The sequence below is a fragment of the Thermobia domestica genome, chromosome 10 (assembly GCF_964235325.1).
Source record: "Thermobia domestica chromosome 10, izTheDome1.hap1.1, whole genome shotgun sequence".
Classification (NCBI taxonomy): domain Eukaryota; kingdom Metazoa; phylum Arthropoda; class Insecta; order Zygentoma; family Lepismatidae; genus Thermobia; species Thermobia domestica.
The window spans coordinates 105,888,713-105,913,144 of NC_137463.1; the positions used below are offsets into that span (position 1 = coordinate 105,888,713).

General features: G+C 34.5%; 1 protein-coding gene across 27 annotated transcripts in view; it reads right to left on the bottom strand.

The window, feature by feature from the left end:
* The window catches only part of LOC145662627 (uncharacterized), a 257,675-nt gene that overhangs the window by 183,311 nt on the left and 49,932 nt on the right, over nucleotides 1–24,432 (bottom strand). Inside the window, exon 5 of one of the 27 annotated variants that reach the window (XM_081728387.1) lies at nucleotides 1,008–1,922. The exons of the other annotated variants lie outside the window; for them this stretch is intronic. Within the exon in view, the coding sequence (XP_081584513.1) occupies nucleotides 1,627–1,922 (296 nt within the window). The 3' untranslated portion in view covers nucleotides 1,008–1,626. Of the gene's footprint in view, nucleotides 1–1,007; nucleotides 1,923–24,432 lie in introns of those variants that run through there. 27 annotated transcript variants of the gene reach the window in all.

The window sequence follows — 24,432 nt, forward strand, 5'->3', positions numbered from 1 at the left end:
GCTCGCTCAAGAACAAGCAAAATTGACTGATTTATATGCTAGTATATTTTTGGGTACTTACATGTTTGTCTTTTAAAATTTTATTTCTGTTGGTCGAAACCAATTTTCTATATCTTCCTCAGCAATCTATTTTTGTATTTCTTCAGTCTTGCCCTTTCTTTCATTCGATATTGCCTATACCGTTCCGGATCCGATTTAATCTTTTGTCTGTATATCCTCATTGCTTCGGCCCGACTTCTTCTTTGACTCGACGCAACATCGCGAACAAGAAGTTGAGATGTTGGCCCCATTTGAGTTTCCCAATATGGGAAATATCCTTCACTGTTCTGTCTCCCTGCATTAACAACAGAAATTAAGACGACCTCAATCTTGTTCCCCTACGATCTACAACGAAGACTAAGGAACTTTTACATAATGAATTCGCACTTAACTGAATAATAAATGCCCATCCATTCTTCGGCTACACCTGCAATTGCAATTTTTATCTTACAAATGGAGATGGACCTAGTCTTTCCTAAATATAAAACTAAGCTAATCAGTTTTCTTGTGAGAGTTTATCTGCTTATACAATTTCAGAAGAAGAAAAAATGAAAACTAATGTTCTTTACAAGGCAGTCGGCCTGAAATTGAATTTTCCACCTTTGATGTAATAAGACGTATAAAGTTCAGAAATTCAGTAAGAGTTTAGCAAAATCCCACAATCATCTAAGAAACTAAGAACTTCTGGATGCACAATGGAGAATTTGGAAACTGTAGATTGTATATTAGAAAAAAAAAATAATGAAGTTTACGAGACAAATACTTATGAGGAGAAGCATACTTATTGTATTATACAACTTAAAATACCCCCCTTTAATATGAAAATTCAAACAGCAATAAAGCTTATGAATGTTAACATATAATCGAAAGTCAGTACAAAAATTAAACATATAGATTTCAGTATATTTCTAAGTTTACAACATTGATATAAATGTAATATTGAAAACTATTATCTGAAACAAATTAGTTGTAAAACGCTGTTATCAGCTATTGATGTCTACCTTATTCTTGGATGAAAACAAGCTTCACATGTAACTCCCAAATTTCTACTATTTATGTTAACACTTGGGCACAAGACACTACCATTCAAGTTCAATGTCCATAAAATACCACCTCATTTCAGTGATTGGTCGAGAACGCGCGGCAACTTTCGTATCCTGAACTTAGTATCACTAATTGTCATTCGATATACAGTAAAAACAATCATATTGTTGTAATGATCTTAATAACTCGTGTTGAATACTTACTTCGCCATGTATAAACATTTGTACATAATCACAGATATCTTGTATATTGAGAATTCAGCAGCAACATTTATTGCATTACCTAATACAGATGGCCAAGATATTCGAATGTAAAACTTCCAACTTCCTGTTGATTTTAACAAATTATGTATCATGTATGGTACATACAAAAGATATACAGTGCATGTGAAATTATGTATCCTGCAATAAAATCTTAACACATTTAATGTGTAATTTCAAACTTTTCTCGGTATCGTACTTAATCTACAACTAAGTGCTGTGGCACGATTTAGTATTCATGAACTAATATTTCTCTTAATTAAGCAATATAAACGTACAGGATTTATCCCGTATGGGTTTTCTTCATAAGATCCTTTATCTTACTATAGTATTCTTTACGTTTCTGAAGTATTTGTGACCTATGAGTCTTGTAATATTCCTTGCATCTTTGAGAATTTTTTGCTCTATAATCACTTGGACTTTGTAAATCCCTTTCCCCAAGTCTCAGATTACGCGTCTTTATTATAACCTCACCAGCTCCACACTGACTCCTCAGCGGTAGATGAGATTCTTGATTCTGTACCTCCCATTGCCATGATAACGCACGTCTTACAACTGTATCACTGCTGCAGTCTACACCTGCATCAATAAGCAGTGTGTTAGAAGACAAAAAGACAAAGCTATTTTAAGTTAACAGAGTAAAGAAATTGTTCTAATATTCTCTTAATAATTCTTCCAATATTGAATACGAGCGGGCAGTGGGTATTTCAAATTGTTACGCATTGTATTATAATTAGTTCAAGGGCCCTTACATCTTTGTTACAGTGAATTTTCGGCAATTTAACTATATCTCTTACAAGCTATCTTGCAAACAAATATAGAACTTTCGAACACTGATGGTAAACACTGTGGCTCTGCAATATTATTCACATTGCAGAACAGTTGAAAATCCATCACGGACAGGAAAATATAAGTGCAGTATTTCATATTTTTAGAGAAATATTGAAGATATATAAAACAGTGAGTAAATTAACGAGTTTTGAAAACGGAGTTTTCGTATCTTTTAACCTTAAATATTACCAAAGTTCCAACAGCTAAATGGCCGAAAATTCCGTCACAGAACCAAAAGGACACTTCAAAGGATGTTGTAATGATTGTTTCTTGGGTAAAAATGCAATGCACAAGTTCACCATTCTCGTTTCTTAAAACATTTACAAAAAAATATGTAGTAGTAGTAGCAGCTGCTCCTTAATAAACAGTAGTAGTCATTGTTCATGTACAAAATGATGAACGTATAAACCAAAAAAAACTGTCAGTATTTAATTTTGTAGCGATCTAGTTTTCACAAAACATTTTGAAATTAACAAGCACGGTACTAATATTGAAATCTTGGACTTCTTTGAAATACTGGCAGTTCTCACTACCATCTAACATCCACATTTTGTTTTAATTAGCCTAAAAAGCGAAGTCATAAAATATACATTAACGATAATATTCACGGTATTAGTTATTAAAGGTAATCATTATGATGTTATAGAATGACCTTCTATAATTTCTTACCGCTGGCTTGGTTGACAAACTACGTCCCTTTCCAACAGATATGTTACATGCGACACGGACCTACTGCTTAACGAGCTTCTAAAGGGAATCAGAACGAGATTTCCCGGGCCGAAGGCTATGCTCACTCAACAGCTACCAGGAAGCTCTCTTATCTACTAATCTCTTTGAAAATAATTGAGCATTTCGCATTGCTCCGTAAGAAACAAAGACTCAAGATCATTTTTCTTCTTTTTTTCTATTACTTTAAAGAACATAGCAAACGTGCATAGCAATTCATCTTTGGTGTTCTTGTATGAATACTGTTTCCTGTGTCAGCACCAAGAGAAAAGTATGCAGCAACGAAAGAAGTTACGCTACTGCATGTTTAGTTAATTATGAGGGATATACAATGTTCAATCGACGAATAAATACTTTACCGTCAATTATTTTGTTTCAGAAAGAAAAACAAATTAATGGTCTTATAATCTTAATTGATTTCTCTTCGAATTTTTCTTAAATACGTGTTATGTTCTTATTTAATAGTTCACTTTGCAACCGGTATTTTTAGCTTTTATATTGTTTGTATTTATATTTGCTATTAGTGAATTTACAAAAAAAAAAAAAAAAAAAATGTCAGCTAATTATTTTAAATCCTTTTTTTTTTAATCTTAAAAATATTCTGTTTCGTAACTAATTTAATCACACTCCATTTCGTTATATTCTGTTTAATATGTTTAATTTTAAACTGTTGTATATTATCTATCAGTTACTCGTAATTCTACATTTAATGTGTACTTATATATCAATGTATGGTGTTCTGCGCAAAGGCTGTTTTAACCACCAGCAAATCACGGGTAGGGTTACCAGCTCATTTTCCTTGTGATTTACAAGTACAAAAATGTATATGAAAGATGGATTTAGGTTGCCATAATCAAGGGTTAACTTTTTAGAATTACGCCTGTGGATCATTTAACGAATTAACATATTTATGTATTATTTACTTGTATTAAGAATCTTTTGTGTTATTGAGGCAGTTTGCGAGAAAAGAGGAAAAAACACGTGAGGTAGAATCCAGAAGCACCTGATGTAGAATATTCGAACTATGACTAATCAACTGTAACTATTAGAATGCCCAGTCAAGTGAGCAAACATTGCGAGATACTGCATTATTGTATTTAGAGGTCTAAACTGTGGAGTAATTTTCTCAAATGAAAGATTTTGCAACAGTCCTTTGTACATGAATGTGTGAACTGAAGCGTATATTATTACATATTCAGTAGCTATAATTTTTAAATTTCTTGGATTTATTCGTTTACATTTAAAACTGTCTATTTTACACATTTCTGAATTCAGAAGTCAGAACTATTTGTAAACCTTAAGTTCAACAGCTATTGGTAAGTTGTTTTCAATATTTTAGTTCATATTACTGGACTCATTAGTTTTTACCTATTTTATTTTCTCCCCTCTTCCTCTCTCATTACGTTACATAAAGCTGATATGTAATTCAAATGGCGCTTTCATTTAATGAGTTTCCTACGACCTACTTAAATTTTGAATAATCAGTATATTTCTTTTCTAGATATATTCAATACAATTTTTTCTCATGATGTAATCTATGCATAGTGGGTTCTCCTCACAAAAACGTGGGGAGGTATTTTATAATCTCCTTTCGCGTATTATTATACATTTCCTATTATTACACATTATCTTTGCGGAATTAAGAGAGTATGATGTGACGCTCTACTACCCCGATATTTACTTGCACACCTCAATTACTACTCTTCATATGGAGAAGTCTACGCCAGACTGATAAGTTATGCACTATTATAATACAATAGAAACTATTTAACTGTATGAAGATGCACGTAAATGTTAACTGTATTTGTCTCCTATAGTTCGAGATAATTTTCTTCAACATTAAGAAATAAGAATACTGAATTTTGGAACAGAGTAATAATATGGATACCTTGGCATCATCAAAAATAGGACGAAGATAGATTCAAAAATTTACCACGAAAACTTGTGTAATAAACTGATTTTACAAGTAATTAGACGTTACTAATATCCACTATATTTTTCTACACTCCTGGTTTCGTAGATGTGTAACTACAAAGATACATAAAACAACTGGGGCGTTTCGGGTACTAAAGGCGAACTCAACAAAGGCTCGTGGTGAATAGCCTAAATAATAGTCGATCATATTTAAAACTATATTTTCTAAGGGAAAGAGGAACAACTTCAACAAATTATACATATATACACCAGAACTGGCTGCCACAGAGCAGTTTGATATTACTACTCGAATATCTCAACTGTAATTTCCAAGCGTAATTGCACGTTAATTTTCATTGATGTCGTCCTCTGGAACGCCTCAACTGTACTGACACTAGAAAAATGAGCCTGTGGCCACTGTTATGTACCAGTCCATGAAGTCAGTATTTTGTGGAGACATGTTTGGTACCACGTAAAGTTTAAACTTATAAATGGCATGGTATCCATTAAGCTATTCATGACCTCCTATGATACGTAGCACAATTAATCACAGTAACAATGAGTGCGTGGTTGTTTCTGAAATTTCAGCTGAAGACTATACAAAATATTTTACACGGGATTCACGTCCAGATATGTCCGATCCACGATAGTCTGAATTCAATTTTGCTTTCACCAGCATATGGCTATCTTTACTCTATAACATAGGTCCCGTTATCCATGGAATGAGAGAATCCCATGACGGTTGGCCAACAGTGGCAACTTGCAATGTCTCGATGTATTTTACAGCACTGACGTGCTCATCGAAGAAAGAAAAAGTTACTGTAATCATTGCAAATTGAGCTCCACACCGTAATAGGCAGCCGTATTTCACCATTGGGTGGTGGAATTGCGATGAACCATGCATGGTCTGTTGATTCCTTCCATACTAATTGCACTTTGTGGTCGACAAACACTATGTGCGTGGGTTTCCTTAGAGTTCTCCCGTATCCTCCCACTTTCCTCATTCCACTACTTCCTTCATTTTAATAATCACAGTCTGTTTTCGTGTATATGGCATAATCGGATGATCGCCATAATCGATAATCGAATGCGGCAGTATATTTCCGCGCTATGCAAATATTGGACAATGCATCCTAACCTGTCCACTTTGGCAGTGATGTGATGTCATTGGTAGATTTAGAGTGCTGGGTCCTGACAGTCTGGATGACTTCTCTCAGGCGTGGTGTTGGACCCAATCAACCCGATCTTAGGTCTCCGCATGTCTCTCAGCCCTATTTAAATTACATTATAATCCTGTTAATAGTTACTAACGGTTCACGTAACTCAGCACCGAAAGTGTGCTGATTTCTACTACACTGAAAACGAATAGTTATAGGATCTCTGATAACCTCATCAGCTCCTCATAATCACGCCTTTCAGAGGTTGGTTGAAGTGCACACAACTTTTTTGGACAGACATGAATATAAAGATGGTGAAAGATACACACGAGACGTGTTGTTATAATACAGTTCAGTGTGTATGTGATGTCAAAATCTGTATTTTAAGATAGCACCACTGGCAATGTTAAAACGGCTTAAAAAAAGGTACATGTCAAAAACAAGGGCCGATAATATTTATGCGGTGTTGGCGAGAATGATGAAGTTGAACATGCGCAGCTGCACGCCACAGTATTCTGTGCTTGCAACAGAGGTAGAATCGTCCAAGTGGTGCATGCAGCAGTAAGATTAAAGGGTTGTAATAATAATAATAATAATAATAATAATAATAATAATAATAATAATAATAATAATAATAATAATAATAATAAACGTCATATGTGAAGTAAGGTCTGTCATACGATTTCTGACCGTCGAAAAACAAAATGCAGCTGGCATCCCTCGGGAATTGTGTGCCACTTACGGATTGACAGTAAGGAGTAAAGGGAAGGTCAGGCAATGGTGCAGAGTATTTCGGGAAGAGCGTTCAAATGTTCTTGATGAACGTAGCCAAATGCATAGTGCTCCGATGTACGATAACGCTGGAACGAATTAACGAGTAAAATGCGATCCAATCCCGGTTCACAATAAGTGAACTCGCCAGTTTCCAAAAGTGCATCCAAAACAGTGCATCGAATTGTGACTAATAAGCTAAGTTCTCACAAAATACAATGCGAGGTGGGTTCCAAAAATGTTGACAGACGTTCATGAGAGCAAAATATGTCAGCTGCACTTGATTTTTTTGACCTGCTGAGGGGAGGACAGAAATGATCTCTTTTCTCATATAGTGACGGAGTATAGATGAAACATGGATACTGTACGCAACTGGGGAGTCGAAGCAGCAGTCAATTCATGGTGCCATTCAGATTCTTCTACAGCGAAGAAAGTCGACGAACACCATTAGTTCACAAAATCATGGCAACCGTCTTTTAGGACCAAAAAGGTGTGATTCTTCTGGAATTCTTGGAACCAGGACAAACAATCACAGCAGAAGTGTATTACCAAACACTCAATCCATGACGTGTCATCCAAGATCAGCGGACGGATATGCTACGCTCTGAAAATCATCTGATTCATAACAACCCCTTACAGCCCCGACTTTACCCCCAGAGATTTCTTTTTTCTTCACCTGAAAAAGTAGCTTGCATCGAAGTGTTTCAATGACAGTCAAGCGCTCAAGACATCAGTTCTGGACTGACTACTCTCACGTAGCAGATTTTTACAGAGGGTATATGGAACGTTGTGCAAAGTTACCAGAAATGTTTGGAGTTTCATGGTAACTACGTCGAAAAATAGTCAAGATATGTACTTGTATATTAATAATAAATTTCTTTTATCATTTCTTTAATATCGGCTCTTCTTTTTTCTTTCTTTTTTTCGACATGAGCCTCGTATAAGATTAAATGCCAACTAACTACACAAAGGTGTGTGGTCACGGATCAGATATAATGACTGACACATCGTTTTCCAAAGTAGAGACTTACCCTACCGACATTAGTGGGATTAAGATAGGTTCTTAATACAAATGACATAAAATTTCAATGAATATAAATTTCGGTATTGCGAAAAGGCATTTTATTTGAACACGGTGCAATCCTATACATCCACCATTTCTCACACAAAGACACTGAAAAATTATACTGCTCTTCCCTTACTATACAGATTTTGAGGAACCATATTCCATAGCTTTATCATACCAATACAGATTTTAGTATATATTCGTACACATCTTGGAGATATCAACTACCACTTTCATCTCATAAGTCATTAAAATTACAAATTTAGTTTTATAGTGGTTTTGTTTCTACAAATCATTATTAAAGAATATTATTAATAATTCTAATGCATTGTTTATACTCATAATACCCAGGGTGACTTATCACTCATGACAAATTTCTCATGAGTATCTTCATTCTTAATAATTACACTACTGAAAGAATTTGTTTCAAAGTAATTTGTAAATATTACCTCTTACAACATTAGAAAACACATGAAAATTAGTGCCTGCACTTACTGTATATCACAGTTTTAGATGTTACACACACAAAAAGGTCAGTTCCGAAAGTTTAAACAAACATTAGTGTAAACAACGTACATTTCAGTACTTTGTACATAACTAACCATTTACAGCTATACTTCTTGAAAATTAATAATCTGATCTCTACAAATCCATACACAACTCCATTTAAAAATGCAGCATTATTAGAAATATTCAGTAAAACTGGCAGATTTCGAAATACAAGTGCTAAATAAACCGAACCACTTCTGACTTCACAGATACGACGACTTTCGCAATTAGCAATAGCATTCCTATCGCCAGTATCCCAAATCAGCAGGTAAGCTGTAAATATTGTTTCATTAAAGTACTGATTCCGTATATATATTAGATTCTTAATAATCGAAAACAGGTTACGTAAACAACCTACTGAAACTACAAAGATTTTTCTTCTGGAGGAATAGAGTAAAAAATTGTGTGTAGCCGCGCAACTCTCTACGTTCTGGACGCTTAAGGACTTGTATATTTTTGGTTAATTTGTACGCAGATCGCAAATAACTGTAATACGAACCTCAACGGGTACACCACCTTAAGACATTTCGTCTATTACAATCATTCCTTTCCAGCTGTATCTTATTCCTAGGATTTCAAAACAACTGAAAATTGATACTGTCCTGAATAAACATTGAAATTCAATATAGCTTGAAACTGCATAGAAAATTAGCTGTTTCTCTACACGTTTTACTGGAATAATTTCTAACAAGACGTTGTAATACAGTACAAGATTTGTAAGCTACTCTACTTACTGAAAATCTAACTACTTCAACTACAAAATATTTTATTAACAAATGTCATTTTTCGGTCATTTTGCTGAACTCCTAATATCATTTTTAACCTACTGTGCCGTTTTCTGCATACGATTAATTTATTTAGTTCCCTTTACCTGCACATAAACAATTGAATTAGTCGATTACTATTGTATTTTTCTCTATTTCGCGCCTAGTAAATTCTTTTTCTATCAAAGTTTTTTTAAGTTTTCTTATTTTACCTAATGGTACAGTGTATGATTTCTTTCTACGTTTTTTTGAACAGCCCAAACGTTTTTCATCCTTGGAGACGACATACGGCAGATTTCTGTACTTATTTTTCCTGAACGCAGAACTGTCAACAGATATGATGCATGGCCCTATACCAGAAACTAACAAAAATAAAAAACATATTAGAATAGATAGCTTAGGTAAAGTATATGTTTTCACTTTTGAAGCAGCAAACACTTATTAAATGAATTTACTACAAGGTGCTCATAATACAGATGACCCAAAATAAAAACACCAATAATAAAAAAAGAAATTATATGTGCTGATATACAAGTCTAGTTGCACTGATAGTTTCTCCTTCCGATAACATGGGTCAATTAAAAAAAAAAAAAAAAAAAAAATCATGTGATTTACGGAGTGAAAACTAACATTAACTGTGATATTGCGATCATAGAAAGAATGTACGTGACAGGTCGCAAAGATTCACAAGGAAGTTCAGCTAAAAATTATTTTTGAGATTTCTAAGCTTAAAAGATAGAAAACCAAACGGAATACTAAATTTTAAAAAGGATTTCTATGTTCAATTTCAATCTGATTTAAACAGAAACGCGACTGTGAGAAAGTAATACTACGGCAAATGAAAATTTAGCATGTAATTAAGAACATTAACTTTGCTTTTACATAATTTTACATAGTTTTCATTTCCACCTGAAAGTGGGATATGAAGTAAGAGTACGTAAAAAGCGGACTCTGCTACCTATGATTCCACTTACTACTTTATAGTATACAATTTAGAAATTTATTACTTTTTAAGGGCATATTGTACGGCAGTTCATTTACCTTTTTATCTTGAACATTTGTCTCCCGTTTTGAGAAGTGCTCTACTCTCACCAGAAGATGTATTGAGCAATCCGTAACTTTTTATCAATCGCCCTGTATACGAATACTTTGAGATTACGCATTACAAAGCACCAAAAAAAACTTAAAATAAGGAATTCCCAGTCATAATAGAACAACATACCTAACTCTTCTTTATACCAAAAATAAATTATTATTGATCTGAGTGTACGTACCCTTAATTATTCCTATTGTTATGAACCAAATTTTAAATTATACCTGGAAATCATCTGCAGTATATACAGAACTATCTTTGGAAGCTACTGTTCGAATATTCTTTTACTTCTACACTGATCACGAAGTAATATCAATATTCACTCCTAATATTAAAATGAAATAATGCCACACTGCCGTGAAAGAATCGTACATTTTATCTTTAGTTGAACGTAAAACCCACTGTAACACCCAACCACGTGTTTAATGAATCAACCTCTATTTGGTGAAATTCTTAGTATCGACATGCTCTCCACCATCAACAATGAGGACTTTCTATACTTTCTGTACAAACTGAAATTAGTGTAAGGAATTTCGACAACAATGTCGTAAGTAATACTGTAAGTAATGACAAATTCGTTAGTGACCCATGAAGTTAAGAGTACATTTGAAAACAAATCTGGAACTTGGTTACAGCAATGCATACACGTTTAATAACCAACATAATCAACTTTTGGCGGCATCAAATACTGTTCCATAGTCATTCTTTCCACAGAAGTCTCAGTAAAATAAGTTATTAACACAAGACAATAGAAACAATAAATTTTTGGATATACTGTATTGATAAAAATTGGATTTAACACGGATTCTAAAATATTAAAATGAAACAGTGAGTCTCCATTATCAACTACTACAACTTTCACATCCCAAGTGTGCGATACAGCTAATTAATGAAGATACATGAATTTCGATTTGATCAAATAACGTTTAACTCCTTCCTCTTCAGAAGCTCTTATGACCTGATGCTTCAATAGGATTTCACGAAGATCTTCTGAAGCAATCTCTGCAAACATACCTATCATCAACATGAATTTATTATCATTGCCGGTTTCTCGCTTCATAGTATCACAAATTTCCAACTTGTATTCTTATTTCAGAGAAACATGATCATTCGTGTTTCCAATAATTTCAAGATTATTAATCAACTGCGTTATTCTAGTTCACTGTGGCAAAATACCAGAAGGAATATCAATCACCTTTTACAATAACTCTACTCACTCCCACTGGCAGTGTTTTGATACATAAGACTTAAAACAACGCAAAACGCGAAGAATGCACTTATTTTGAAACAATTCGTATATTCAAGCTTTTCGAACATAATTATAGTTTCGGTCACGAAACTTTCTTCTTGATAGTTAAAACAATGGAAGCAATTAGATTCGCTCACAAGTCTTGTTTTGTGTGTGTAGGGTACGATAGTGTAGGGTAGGGTAGTTTCATATACAAACTAGTAATTTTTGTTTACATCCAAGGCATTTGTATTTGCTTGTACAAATTAAAAATTCTTTAGCTAACGAAAGCGCATATATCCTCTTAGGCAAGTTCAGTCTTCTACTTCAGTACTACAAACTTTTTTCAAGTGAGAACCATTTTCATTAGAATGTTCTACGGATTACCCTATCACGTCCGCGTCGAAAGCAAAAATGTTCCTTTTTCTAATTCTTCTTCTTTTCTTTCAGCATATATATCAGTATTTTTAAAATAATACTAAATTAAATGTCCCTAGTTTTATGTTTGTATTAATAAAAGATATATACAAGATTGATAGATATAGGGGCACAAGTTTTTCGCATAAAAATTTCGCGTTTTGTCGCATTTTCCAAATAAAGTTTCGCATTTTGTAGCTCTTGTGGAAAAGATATTTCCTAACATTTTTAAAATTGTTCCTTTTATTCATAGATCACTACAGAAATAAACCATTAATTACTTAAAGAAAAATACATTGAATATTTCACTTGACATTGTAAATTTCACTTATAGAAAATTATATATTTTTTAAACAAACTGAAGGAAGATCAGTAAACTAACCTTACTATGAGTAGGAAAGTTTTGCTGTCATCTGAAACCACATAGGCACAAGTTACATTTAAGCATTAAACATAAGCACGTTACATGTTTCCACAGTTTCCTCCTCCATTGTTGTACGTTTGTCACTTATCAGTCCATGTCATAGGCTAGCAAATTAAAACGGCTCCTCCCCATCCAGCTGCGATGGTGATAACTCTCACGCAACATGTTCCCTATAGTCGTGACCGAATCACCCAAAATGCACCGTTCATGCCCCGTTCTACAGTTTCGTTACCGGAAAGCTGGTGTTTTTAAATTAATGAAAACGTATTTTTAATATTTCGCGCTATATTGCGTAGTCACAAATTTCGCGCAAAACTGCCGATTTCGTGTTTTATCGCGCAACAGAAAGAATGAAAATACACATAGAATATCATGAAAGGTCAAGAAACTGAAAATTAATTAATTCTGATTCACTTCGTTTTATCACGCATTGCGAAAAACTCTTGTCTCTCTCTTTATATTATATATTGAAGGTTTTACAAATATTTTAGAACATTTACCTTGACCATTTACAGGATGAACCATTTACCTTGATACGCTCTTGTAACTTTTAGATACATACAAAACGCTGAAATTTTGTGCCATGCAAATATCAATAGGGGGGGGGGGGCCTAACACACTAACACGAGAAGATTAACAGTGGTGCCAACTCAACGAACTTGTATATATATATATATATATATATATATATATATATATATATATTTTTTTAATGGTACCTCGTCTGACTATTACATATTTCAAATCTCAAATATATATTAAACGAAAACTTACAACAGCACATCTGTTATGCAGTGTTACAAACTAAAGATGCTGCAGTATCACACACATTGAAAAGCCAAATTCTGGAGGGTTCAACAGTAATTACGCAAGTGACACGGACGAGGTCATGTATATCCACAATGCCTTAGTGTCGAATACTTCGACCATCATGTGATGTATTTCGAACAAGCAGAAACAAAGCTATAAAGAATTTGAAATTTGACTTTCTTCAAAGGACTTTATTTCGAAAGAATGCTTAAATAACAAATTCAATTTCATAGATAGTTTTGAATAGACAAAGACCAGATAAAACTAAAACAACTGTTCCAGTTTTGACAACTTATCAGACTTCACCAGACCTCAATGCACCTTCATTCAGTATGATGAAGACACTGGTAAGCTGTCGAAACATTTTCTTTTAGTTTTAATAAATAAGTGTATTAAGCTTTGATGTTAGTTATTCATGTAATAAGTTCCAGAGTCGTGATGGATAGAGTTATTATTGAAACGTTCACAAAAATTTGATATCCAAGGCGTTCCGAAGATATGAAAGATTGCCTTATAAAGAGATAAAAATTGCCTTAATTATAAATTATAAAAATATACGTATTGCTCAAAATAGCGTATTTGTGGAAACTATTTGAAACAGAGGATGCTTTCCTTTCCTTCTATATCTCAATAGTAGTTTTTGGCAGGTGTAATTACATGTTCTCGGAGTTACACGATTTTGAGTAGTGTTACAAACTTTACTAATGTTTACCATACTTCCAGAACGGTTTAAGACATCAAATTGCTGTAAACGGAATTATGATCTTCACGTCTATTGAAAACCAACTCTGAGAATGGATGAGGTACTCATCTAAGCAGTTATTCGAAATAACGGCTTTTGAAAAAAGTCAAAGCTTTTTCAATCACATGTTACTTTGTTCATACTCATTCGAAACCGGTTGTATCAATCATAATATACACTATGAAACATTACATGTGCATTAGTTAAAAGTTACAAAAGTCTATCAAGATAAATGGTCCACCCTGTGTGTTTAACATGTATGTCTTAATGTTCTACGATTTTGCTCCGAAGAAAAGTGGAGATCATCATATGATAATGGACAAAATGGGCTGCATGAAAAACGTGGGAGGAAACAGAGAACCCAAGCACATGGTATTTGTTCACCACAAAGCCTACTTATGGCGAACTGGGATCAAACTAAGGACTGCGTGCACCAGATGTAAGTGCTGTACTACTGAGCCACAGCAGCCACTATTAGAATTTACATACGTGTAATCTTAACCTTATTAAATGAGATAATCTATTATTTATATAATCTATAACTGTTTGGCATTCTTAACTATAGCATTCGATACAAAATTCAGTTGGATTTTTCTATCTTGGACTAATGTTCAATCTAACAGAACTACAAGGGAATATCTTGCGGACCACAGTTCGAGAAAAGATGTTCCATAGTAGGGAGCAGAATTCACTGACGTGAAACAAACTGAAACGCAGTGAAACTGAACATGTCTCGTAAATGTGTACACTTTTACACAACTATAAAACAATGTATGCATCTACATCATCTAAAAAAACAAAATTTACAACATACTTAAAAGGCAACAAACCATGGAACTAAGTTTTGTTGCCCTTTTACGTGAGAACTGAAGTTGGCACATTTTTTGAGCGTGTTTTCTTTCTTTTCTCGTAGTATCTCTTGATTCGTTCTGCTTCTTTCAACTTGAAATTGTGATATCTCACAGGATCCATTTTTAGTTTTTCTCTGTACCTTCGGTTTCGTTCTGCTCTTCTTCGACGAAATTCGATATCTTGTGATACTGTCTTATTTATGTTCACAGTCAAAAAGGCAGTACCTGCATCACAAATTAAATGTACTTAACAAATGCTTAAATTTATCATAAAATTTAAGACAGTTTTTTTTTATTATTATTATTTACAAGCAATTATGTTGCAAAAACAACTTTTCGATTACCTACATGTATTAAATTTTCATAGGTACAATACATTTTTAAAAATACGATGCAGGGGTCTTACGGTTTAAAATACAGAAAAATTGGTATGTCTCAAGTATCCTTCCTATTAAAATTCACAGTCCGTTATCTCAATTGTATCTCAAGTGTCTCCTTCCTATTAAAATTCACAGTCCGTTACCTCAATTGTAAACAAATAGGTAAATGCAAATAATGCCACATTGGGATTACATACGAAGAGATATTGTTACACGAAGTTTCCTAATAAGCTGTTGACAATACTAGAAACTATCGCTACTTTCCAGTACAGCAAGTTATTTAAACGTCCCTATCTTTTTTAGCATTCAAAAAAGTTATAAATATTATAATGCAAACATACTCCTTGTACTTTCGTTGAAAAAAAAAAAAAAAACAGTTACTGTAAAAAGTGCTTTTGTAAGTCCTGTACTTGGGCACTTTTTTTTTTCTTTCTTCCTTTCTTCAACATACCAACAGGCCTCAGTTGCTGTCGGGAAACTGGAGAACAAAACGTCGCATGAGAACCAGAGGAACGTTAACTCCAAAAATTCGTTTTTCTTCATGTTTGGACATAATTTTGAAAGCTCCACTTGGTGTAAATAGAACGTAACGCCATCTGTTCTCCTTGTTGCTCATCTGTTGTAATGTAGCTCAATTACCATTTCATTAAACACACATCTTTCTACGAAAATAATGCTTTTGTCCTCTCGCCTGTAAACCTACGAAAATTAAGTTACGTCCCTCTGGTTCGCAAGCGACAACAGGTTCTTCAACAAAGGTATATGCACATCCTATGTGTTCAAGAGTGTTAGAAGTTTGCAGTATGTACTAAAAAAAAAAAAATAAATAAAAAAAAAAAATAAACAAGTACAATGTTTTCTCCAAACGGTTCTTTTTTTTTTCTCTTTCTTTTCCTCCAAATTTTCAAAAAAAAAAATTGTTGTTCTGGATTCTGAAGTCTAAAAACCTCAATCTCAAAACAAGGTAAAGTTCCTGAAGTATATGTATTGTCTGAAGATGAACTGTTTCATAATTCTTTAAATCAAAAATGGAAAACACTGACGAATATGATCCAAAACTAACGCTTATATATGATAGCCTTACAAATTTTGGCTTTAATTTTGTAATTAAACTTTTTGCTGCTGTCTTAAGAGCAGAATGTCGTTTTAAAAATCTCAAAAAACGAAACTATTCGTGTACAGTATTTCAGAAAGAAAATTAACTACTTGTAGGCGATAAGAGGGCAATGTGAGATAACTTGAGTTTAGCTCAAGATGGAAAGTTATTATGAATAGGCGAATGCACACTATTCATGGAAAGGTCGACAGTAAATGGACTTGGTTTGGCCGTGATTTACTTGGTTGAATAGCTACCGACGGTTATTTTCTCGAAAAGATTTCTTACACTGACATACCAGAAGCTCTTAATTTCGAAAGGTATGCAATTTTAAAATAATAATAATTTCTGAATTTTGCAACAAAACTGTTTTTGAATATGGAATTGCGAATAGCTAAACTTGCTGTACCTACTGTTCTTTGTAATGGTTAGACACTTTCTGCGAAATCTACTTATATGTTTTTCTCTCTCTTCTCTATTTACTGAAGTTCGTTGAAACAGATACTGGAAATGTTGCGCTAGTTCTTTGCAGTTGATGCATGAATTTGCCTCAATACATGCCACTGCAGCACCTTTTCCAACCAGTGTTCTCCGAAGTTTTATAACTTTAATATTATGCCTTTCAAAAAGTACCGACCGTACGATCTTAGCAAGACTATTGAATATCGCTCGAAAAGAGACTGCAATGCATATCAAACCCAAACTGAATCATTTTAGTGCTACGAGGCTCGAGGGGAACTAAATTACTATTAAAACTATTTTGGTGCAATATAAAAACTAACTAACTCTATGGCCTATGAAACCCGGAGGTTCAATGCCGCGTTCACAAAAGCTCTCCACTGACTTCTATCCTTAGCTAACTGCATCCAGTTTCTACTTTGTATTCCAATCTCTGCGAGATCCATCTTAATATTGTCCTCCCATCTGGTCTTCCTAATGGTCGTTTTCCGATTGGTCTTCCAGTCAAGACCTTGAAAGCTTTCTACTTTCTTCCATCCTGGCTACATGATCCGCCCACCTAAGCCTCCTAGACTTAACGACCCCAACAATGTGGGGTAGACCATATAAATTATGTAGTTCCTCGTTATGAAGTTTCCGCCATTCCCCATTCCCGTTCCTCTTGGGTCCGAATATTCGTCTCAGAATCTTGTTCTCAAATGCTTTCAGTCTATGTTCTTCCCTCAGAGTAAGTGACTATGTTTCGCAGCCATACAGAACAACAGGCATAATTATCGTTTTGTATATTTTGGTGCAATATAAATATGCTTAATGCTGCACATACACACACACACACACACACAGACACAGACACACATACATACATACATACATACATACATACATATATATATATATATATATATATATATATAATCTTTAAATATATAATATACACACGAGTTATTTGTACTGCCTGCGAATGGGTAAAATAGAATATTCTTTAATGTTGTCATTGTATTACATTGACATTTGTTGATACTATAACCTCTTCAAGTTTAGAGTCTTTTCAGGACCGAGGCTGTATAAAACGTGACCTGTATTTAAGATGGGATCCGAGCCATCGTAATGCGTTCAAATCTAATGTTCTTTCAACTGGAATCGAGCCCAGGACTATATGCACCAAAGGCGCACTGTAGCCATTAGATAAGCGGCTAGAACACTGATACTATAGAATTTGCGTAGTAATTTCAGAACGATGGAGTATTAATTCGACTTTCCCTATTAACACACTAAAATAAATACAGAAAGTCGCTGAACTAAAAGATACGAATAACTTTATAATCCCAAAGTATTTAATATAGCGAAATGATTTCAATAGAATTTCTTCTCTCATCTTCGGTCGCCTGAAGTACGAAAATCTATGAATGCATGAATGAACTACATATCATTCTATTACACTGTTACAGTAAGGTTATTTATTAACACATTAGTTCATTTGCACGTCCACAAATGGAATATATCTTTTTAATACGGACTGACTGATACTTTAAGAGTCCCAATGCTTCTTGTCGAATACAATAAAAAAAATGCTATTATCTAAGAATATTTCCAGCAACATTATGTTTTCTGTGACTTGAATAAACACTTTAAACTAGGACAATTGCACCTTATTACGGTTAGAAAGTGGCTTCTATAAACAACATCCTACTCATTTCAATAATTTCCTATATTATGCCAATCAAAATGTATTTATACTTTAAAGAATAAACACTACAATTTCTACAATAGATTATGCTGTTTACACAAGCGCACACACCCGTAACAAGTTAACTATGACGTCAAACAAATTATAATTTTTCTCTCTCTGACATAGGGCATGTACCCATTTTTCACAACAACGTGTTTCACTACTGCAACCAAGGATCATGCTGCGGTGTTTAGTAAAGCCAAATTCCACACATTGAGATCATTAAATTGAGTTTTCAGTCCTAAAGGAAATGCCCATTCTGCGACGAATATAAGACAAGCTGTATTACAGAAAGGAGGTGGTCCGACGCCGTATTAGTTTGTTTACTTTTTGTTAAAATGCTGCAATTGTTCCGATACAAAAAATCGAACATATCAAGGACCAACTATCAACCTTCTCTTCACAATATGCATGAAAATATTTTATACAACTTACATAGGCACTAAACGCATAAAATCTACGTTCACCTAAGGACATTATTTCATTTCACTTAATTTCGTCATTTTGACAAAATTTCTTCTTTTGCATATAATACCACTTTTTAACACGTTCAGATTCCTTTCTTTTGTAGGCTAAGTACTTCTCTGGATCTGCTTTTAGCTTTTCCAAGTACCTTCTTCTGGACTCTTTTCGCTTCTGCCTCATTTGTTCATGATCTTCGCGCAGATCTAGTGAGTTCCATGATGGGCGTGGGTGCCACGACATCCAATTTTCACCTATATTGGTAATGAGGGTGGAACATCAGTTTAGGAACGAGATTGACGAGTCCTTCTACACATAATATTCCAACGCTTGCTATTTCCAAACACAATGTGTGTCTAAAGTTTTCAACCGATTTCAAAGTGTTATAGCTTGAGAACGGCTGGTCGTATGTGAATGAAAAGCCTACAGTTCCCAAGAGGAAGTGTTCATGTATTCACACAAGTTTATATACACACACAAATCATCCGATTTTAAAGTGCTATATTGGTATTTAAAAAACTGTTACAAAATACAAAATAATTAAAGTTCCATTAAGTTTTCTGTTCTCAAATATTCAATCAAGCCGATAGTTGAACTCTTCCCATACCTTGAATATTGTCAGGAGTTGATTGATGGCTGGGGAGAGATGTCTCAAGCGTGCGGTGCTCCTGCATACTAGTGAAATTTCCCGTCAACAAAATGAAACTTGAACTGTAGACATTTCATTCAAATATGACTAGCTGTCTCCTAGTTGTAACAGTGAAATCGGCTGATTACTACTGAGACACTCTGTACATAAAGCAGAAACCCACTTCAATGTGTATCAGAAAACTACAATTTAAAAAAAAAGATTTTACAAGGTAACCAAAAAAGTTCTTGCCGTTTATGACGTTTATTAACCATGCGCTCACAGAGGGGAAACGAAAGGACGGGCATGCCTGCCAAGTGATCGGTGCTTAGTTTGGCCATCGACTTTCAGAAATAGAGGCACAATGCGCACATACAGCAGTCACAGTTCGTCCACTGTTGAAGAGAAATGGAGATATGGAAACAGCTTGTTCGAATTTTTGTTCGTTGTAGAACTTTAAAGTGGGCCTGTCCGCTGCCGCATACAGCAAGCATTCGAGGAGAATGCCGAGAACCAACGCGGCACCAGACATTGGTTCAAGAAATTCCGTTCACGAGATGTGAACACGACCACATGTCTTGGATGACAAGGCCCTGAAAGCAGCCAGCGAGGTCTAACATGTGATGGCCATACAGAAAGTCCCATATCGCTGAAACAGTCAAGACTGCACCTGCATGAGATAGGGAAGTCATAAAAGTTAAGTATGTACTCCATACATTCTCGGAAATCAACAAGGAACAAGGAGTGCCAATCTAATTGTCCTTGCTCACTCGGCACCTGAACACATCCATCTTTGATCGCTTGCTCACTGATGACAAAAACTGGCTCCTCTATGACACTCCCAAGTGTACCAGAAATAGGCTGTCGCCATGTGACCCTGTTTCTCACATCTCAAGACCACCTCTGCGCCCACGAAAGGAAAGACAAGTTATGCATTACGAGTTCCTTCTACCTACTTGGACCATCACTGCTGACATCTACTCTCAGCAGTTGCAAGGATTCACTGTATATTGCGACAGAAGGAGCCGGCATTGGTGAATCGCAAGAAATGCAAGTCATGTGTGACAAAGAGGACCCCAAAGCCCCTTCAGCAACTTGGTTGGGACACACTGTGCGATGCACTATATTCACCGGACCTTGCGATAACAGATTACCACATGTCATTCCTTCGACAATCACCTTCTGGCATATCCTTCACAAATGAGGGTGCCCTGCTGAACACAGTCTCGGACTTCTTTACATCCACGACCGTCACCAACCGCCACGACCGACTGCCGATCACCAGGGTATTGTACAGCTGCAGGAACATTGGCAAAAGGTGTTGGATGCTAACTGAAATTACTTTGAAACCTGAAGGTACGTACCGTCCACTGTATTGCTCTTTCTTTAGCACTGATCTTGAATGGCAAGAACTTCTTTGGTTACATTGTAGTTTCAGCAATTTTTCGACTCTCATGTCACTATGTTTGGATTTGTAATGTATATGGGCAAAGAACGAAATCCTGTCCAAATTCGGTGGTGTGGCTATTCTAAACAAGTACTGTATTTCCAGGTATTTCCTCCTTCAAGTATCACAGTACCTACTACTCTATCAGTTGAAACAAAAACTGAGAATTTCAACTATACATAGCACTTGTAACAGTTTTATTCATCCTTATGAAAAAAAAAAAAAAAAAAAAACTTTTTTCAGTTGTGTTTAGTTCCAAACCCCCAATTAAGGGCAGAGTATACGATGCCTTCAAAGTAAGATTACCAAGGCATATATCTATACAAGAATGACAAAACATGGTATGTATATTTGTACAGGCAAGCAAATTTCAGCCTTATGAATTCTATTAAAATGTTTTCACTGGGGAAAACGAAATAAATCTTAATGTGTACTGCTAAATAAGGGATTTCAAAATAAGCTATCAAACTTTTTGTGCTTATAGATCAATGTGATCAAATGACGGAGTAAAAAGTCAGGAAATGGCCAAAAAGTAACATATTTTGCCATTCTTGTCTTGATCTGATAAGGCTGAAATTTGCTTGCCTGTAAAATCTATGTAAATTTTGCCTCGTATAATACATTAGAAGACAGCTTATTCAAAAAAACACAGTAATACTGTTACAAATTTCAAGAAGTAACACGTTATCAAGGAGCATGGTACACAATATATATACTGGCAAGATATGGCAAATTGTCGATTAGAGATCTTAATAGGGTCTTAGGCTCTTGAGCCACGGAGTATTTTATTTCGGTATACGTAAGTGAAATTAATCGCACGAGAGGAAGAGAAAACTCACATTCTCTGCACTTTTTTTAGTTACACTGTACTAAAATACTGATGCAAATAGCTAACAGATTAAAAAAAAAAAAAAAAAAAGTGTTACAGTTAACTATGGCGCTAAAGCCGATGAAGGCTGACGGTCGACCACAATGCGTACAATGGATTGCGTAATGCCTGGTCAACATCAGTTTTTAATGCGCCATTATTTCTGATTTTCTAAACCAGAGTTCGCGGCCATTTAATTCAGATGACTCCAATTGCCTCATGATGCTAGGTTAACACAGGAAAACTTTTAGTGATCCTACCGGTAAAAGAAGCTATGACCACACACACAGAAGTAGAGCGCGCTAACAATTCGGCAAAGTATGAACTCCGTAATATATTTTTAACAAGAGAGTTTCGTTTCGCTGTGTGAAACTACGGTACACGTCCAAACTATGGGAATTCAATACACAACTTGAAATACATCTCATAACTACAGATTGCAATAGATCAATAAGATCCAAGATAGAAGCTGTTCCTCGGGCGATGAATTCATGTCAAAAAGCCTCTGTATATCTGTGTATCTCGGCAACTATATCTAAGTTTAAGATTTGATTTTCTTCACAACTGATTTTTATTAAATTATATAAAGCTGCTCAGCCTTCTCCTCTAAGTGGACTGAAGTCAGGGTTATCAGGTTTATTGCTGCAACTTAATATTTGGAAACTTCCTCCCACCCCACCCCACGTTATTATTCAATGAACAAATTATTGTAATGTACATGGCTAAAGCTACACACTTTTCCTGAACAATTTTTAATCAGTGTCATTTACAATCCAAGGGCTTTTTGACCCCTTCTAACAGCACCTCGTACTGCCAAACTGGGCATGCCTTCCTTAATATTTTATTTACTTTATACGATGCAAAGGTACGTACCATTCGAACTTGAGAAAATCATCTTGGATCTTAAGCTCTGTTTCTCGATATGGTATAATTATTGTGAATTAAACTTGGCAAAAGTAATTACTACAGGTCATTTTATAAAAATACAAACAAGTTTCAATTAGAAAATCCTTCCCGTAAACTTTATAGTTTTGCATGAAAATAAAACTTCAAAAATTAATATAATTAACCTGAACAGAAAAAAAAAACTTGTGATGTTTAAACTTAAATAAGTATTCACGCTGATGTTAAATTGTTTCTTCATGGCATAACTGAGTAACAGTAATTACAAACAATCTGTCAGACCCTCTTAGAAGACAACGTATCTAGCATTTCAATACAAAAGTTTCTATTTTGTTTTAGAATAACTAAGTTTTATATAACTATTTTCTTGAAAATGAAGTCTACAATATTGATTTATTTATTTATTTATCGTATACTTAAATGTAGTTCAGACATCTGTCAAGGAACTCTGTGTTTTAGGAAATATAGTCAACAAAGCTCAATATCATACATACACAAGTGTGGGAACACGTGTTGAATTTTAAAATAAAAAGTTTTCTTGTTCTTAATTTGAACTACTTATGTCTACAGGAGTTTCATCTCTGCATTTTTGAACAGAAAAATACTTTCTACCTTGTTTCACTTTCTAGTTATATTAATACTTCAATTCCTTTATACCTAGAAACTTCATTCAAGGCATTTGCTTTGCACTTAATGAGAATTTGATAAAATATTACATTTCACTTGCGGAAACACACACATTTAAAAAATCCCAAAATTATAAGACTTATAGACACCAGTAATCAGACAGCGGGTCTAATCTCTGTTTTTCTATATACATATGTTTTCTTATAATAATGAACTGTTTAGCTCACTTGCTCTCCTTTGCGTATAGTTAGTTTTTCTAGTTACTGTTCCGGAATCCCCAACGTAAGTGGCAACTACAGAACTGAATGTCCGATACCACTATGCACGATACCAAAACACGGGAAGGCACATAAAGCTGGCATACCAACACACTGATGGCAATAGTACCAAGTATCTCGACGAACACCTTTACTATAGCATAACTTACAGCGCTTCCTCTTCTGTAATTTTGAAGGACAATGTGTATTACTTGATGGACTTACTGTCTGTTCCTTAAGAGATGTACAATGTAATGCTATGTTTCGGTACTGCAGTGGAAATCCTGTCCCTAAACAAATAGAAAAGTACTGCTTGTACTCCATTATTATATTGCTAAAGTGTAATACTGTAGAAACTTCGATCGTAGCTGAAAGTTAAATTAATCTTACATTTATAATCTTACAACTGGTTTATTAGGTATTTATGTCTCCAGCTGTGAGTACACCATAGAGTTTTATTTATCTATAGATATATATTTTTTAGTATCGGAAGTTCATTCCAAATATAGTAATGAAGAGCTCGAGTTAATGGAAAATTTGAGAAAATCTCATTGAAGGAATATCAACAGCTCATGAATAATACATCACATACGAATAATCACTCATCTCGTAGAAGTATGTAACGTAGTTTGTACCGTATTGTTTAATCGATATGTTGACATTGTTTTTCCACTGAATTTCCACTTCATTCTCATCAGTGTTCAAGTTCTGTATTCTATCTTTAGGCATTTATTTTAAGAATCAAAGAAGGAAAATCAAAAGTATTACTACTATACTTTTATTTCCTGAAATCATGATTTTTCTATTGCGACTTTTTTCTATGATGAATAGTTTCGTGCTATGTCGCGTAACACTTATCTACTCTAAAAGATTAGAAATTATAAACTGAT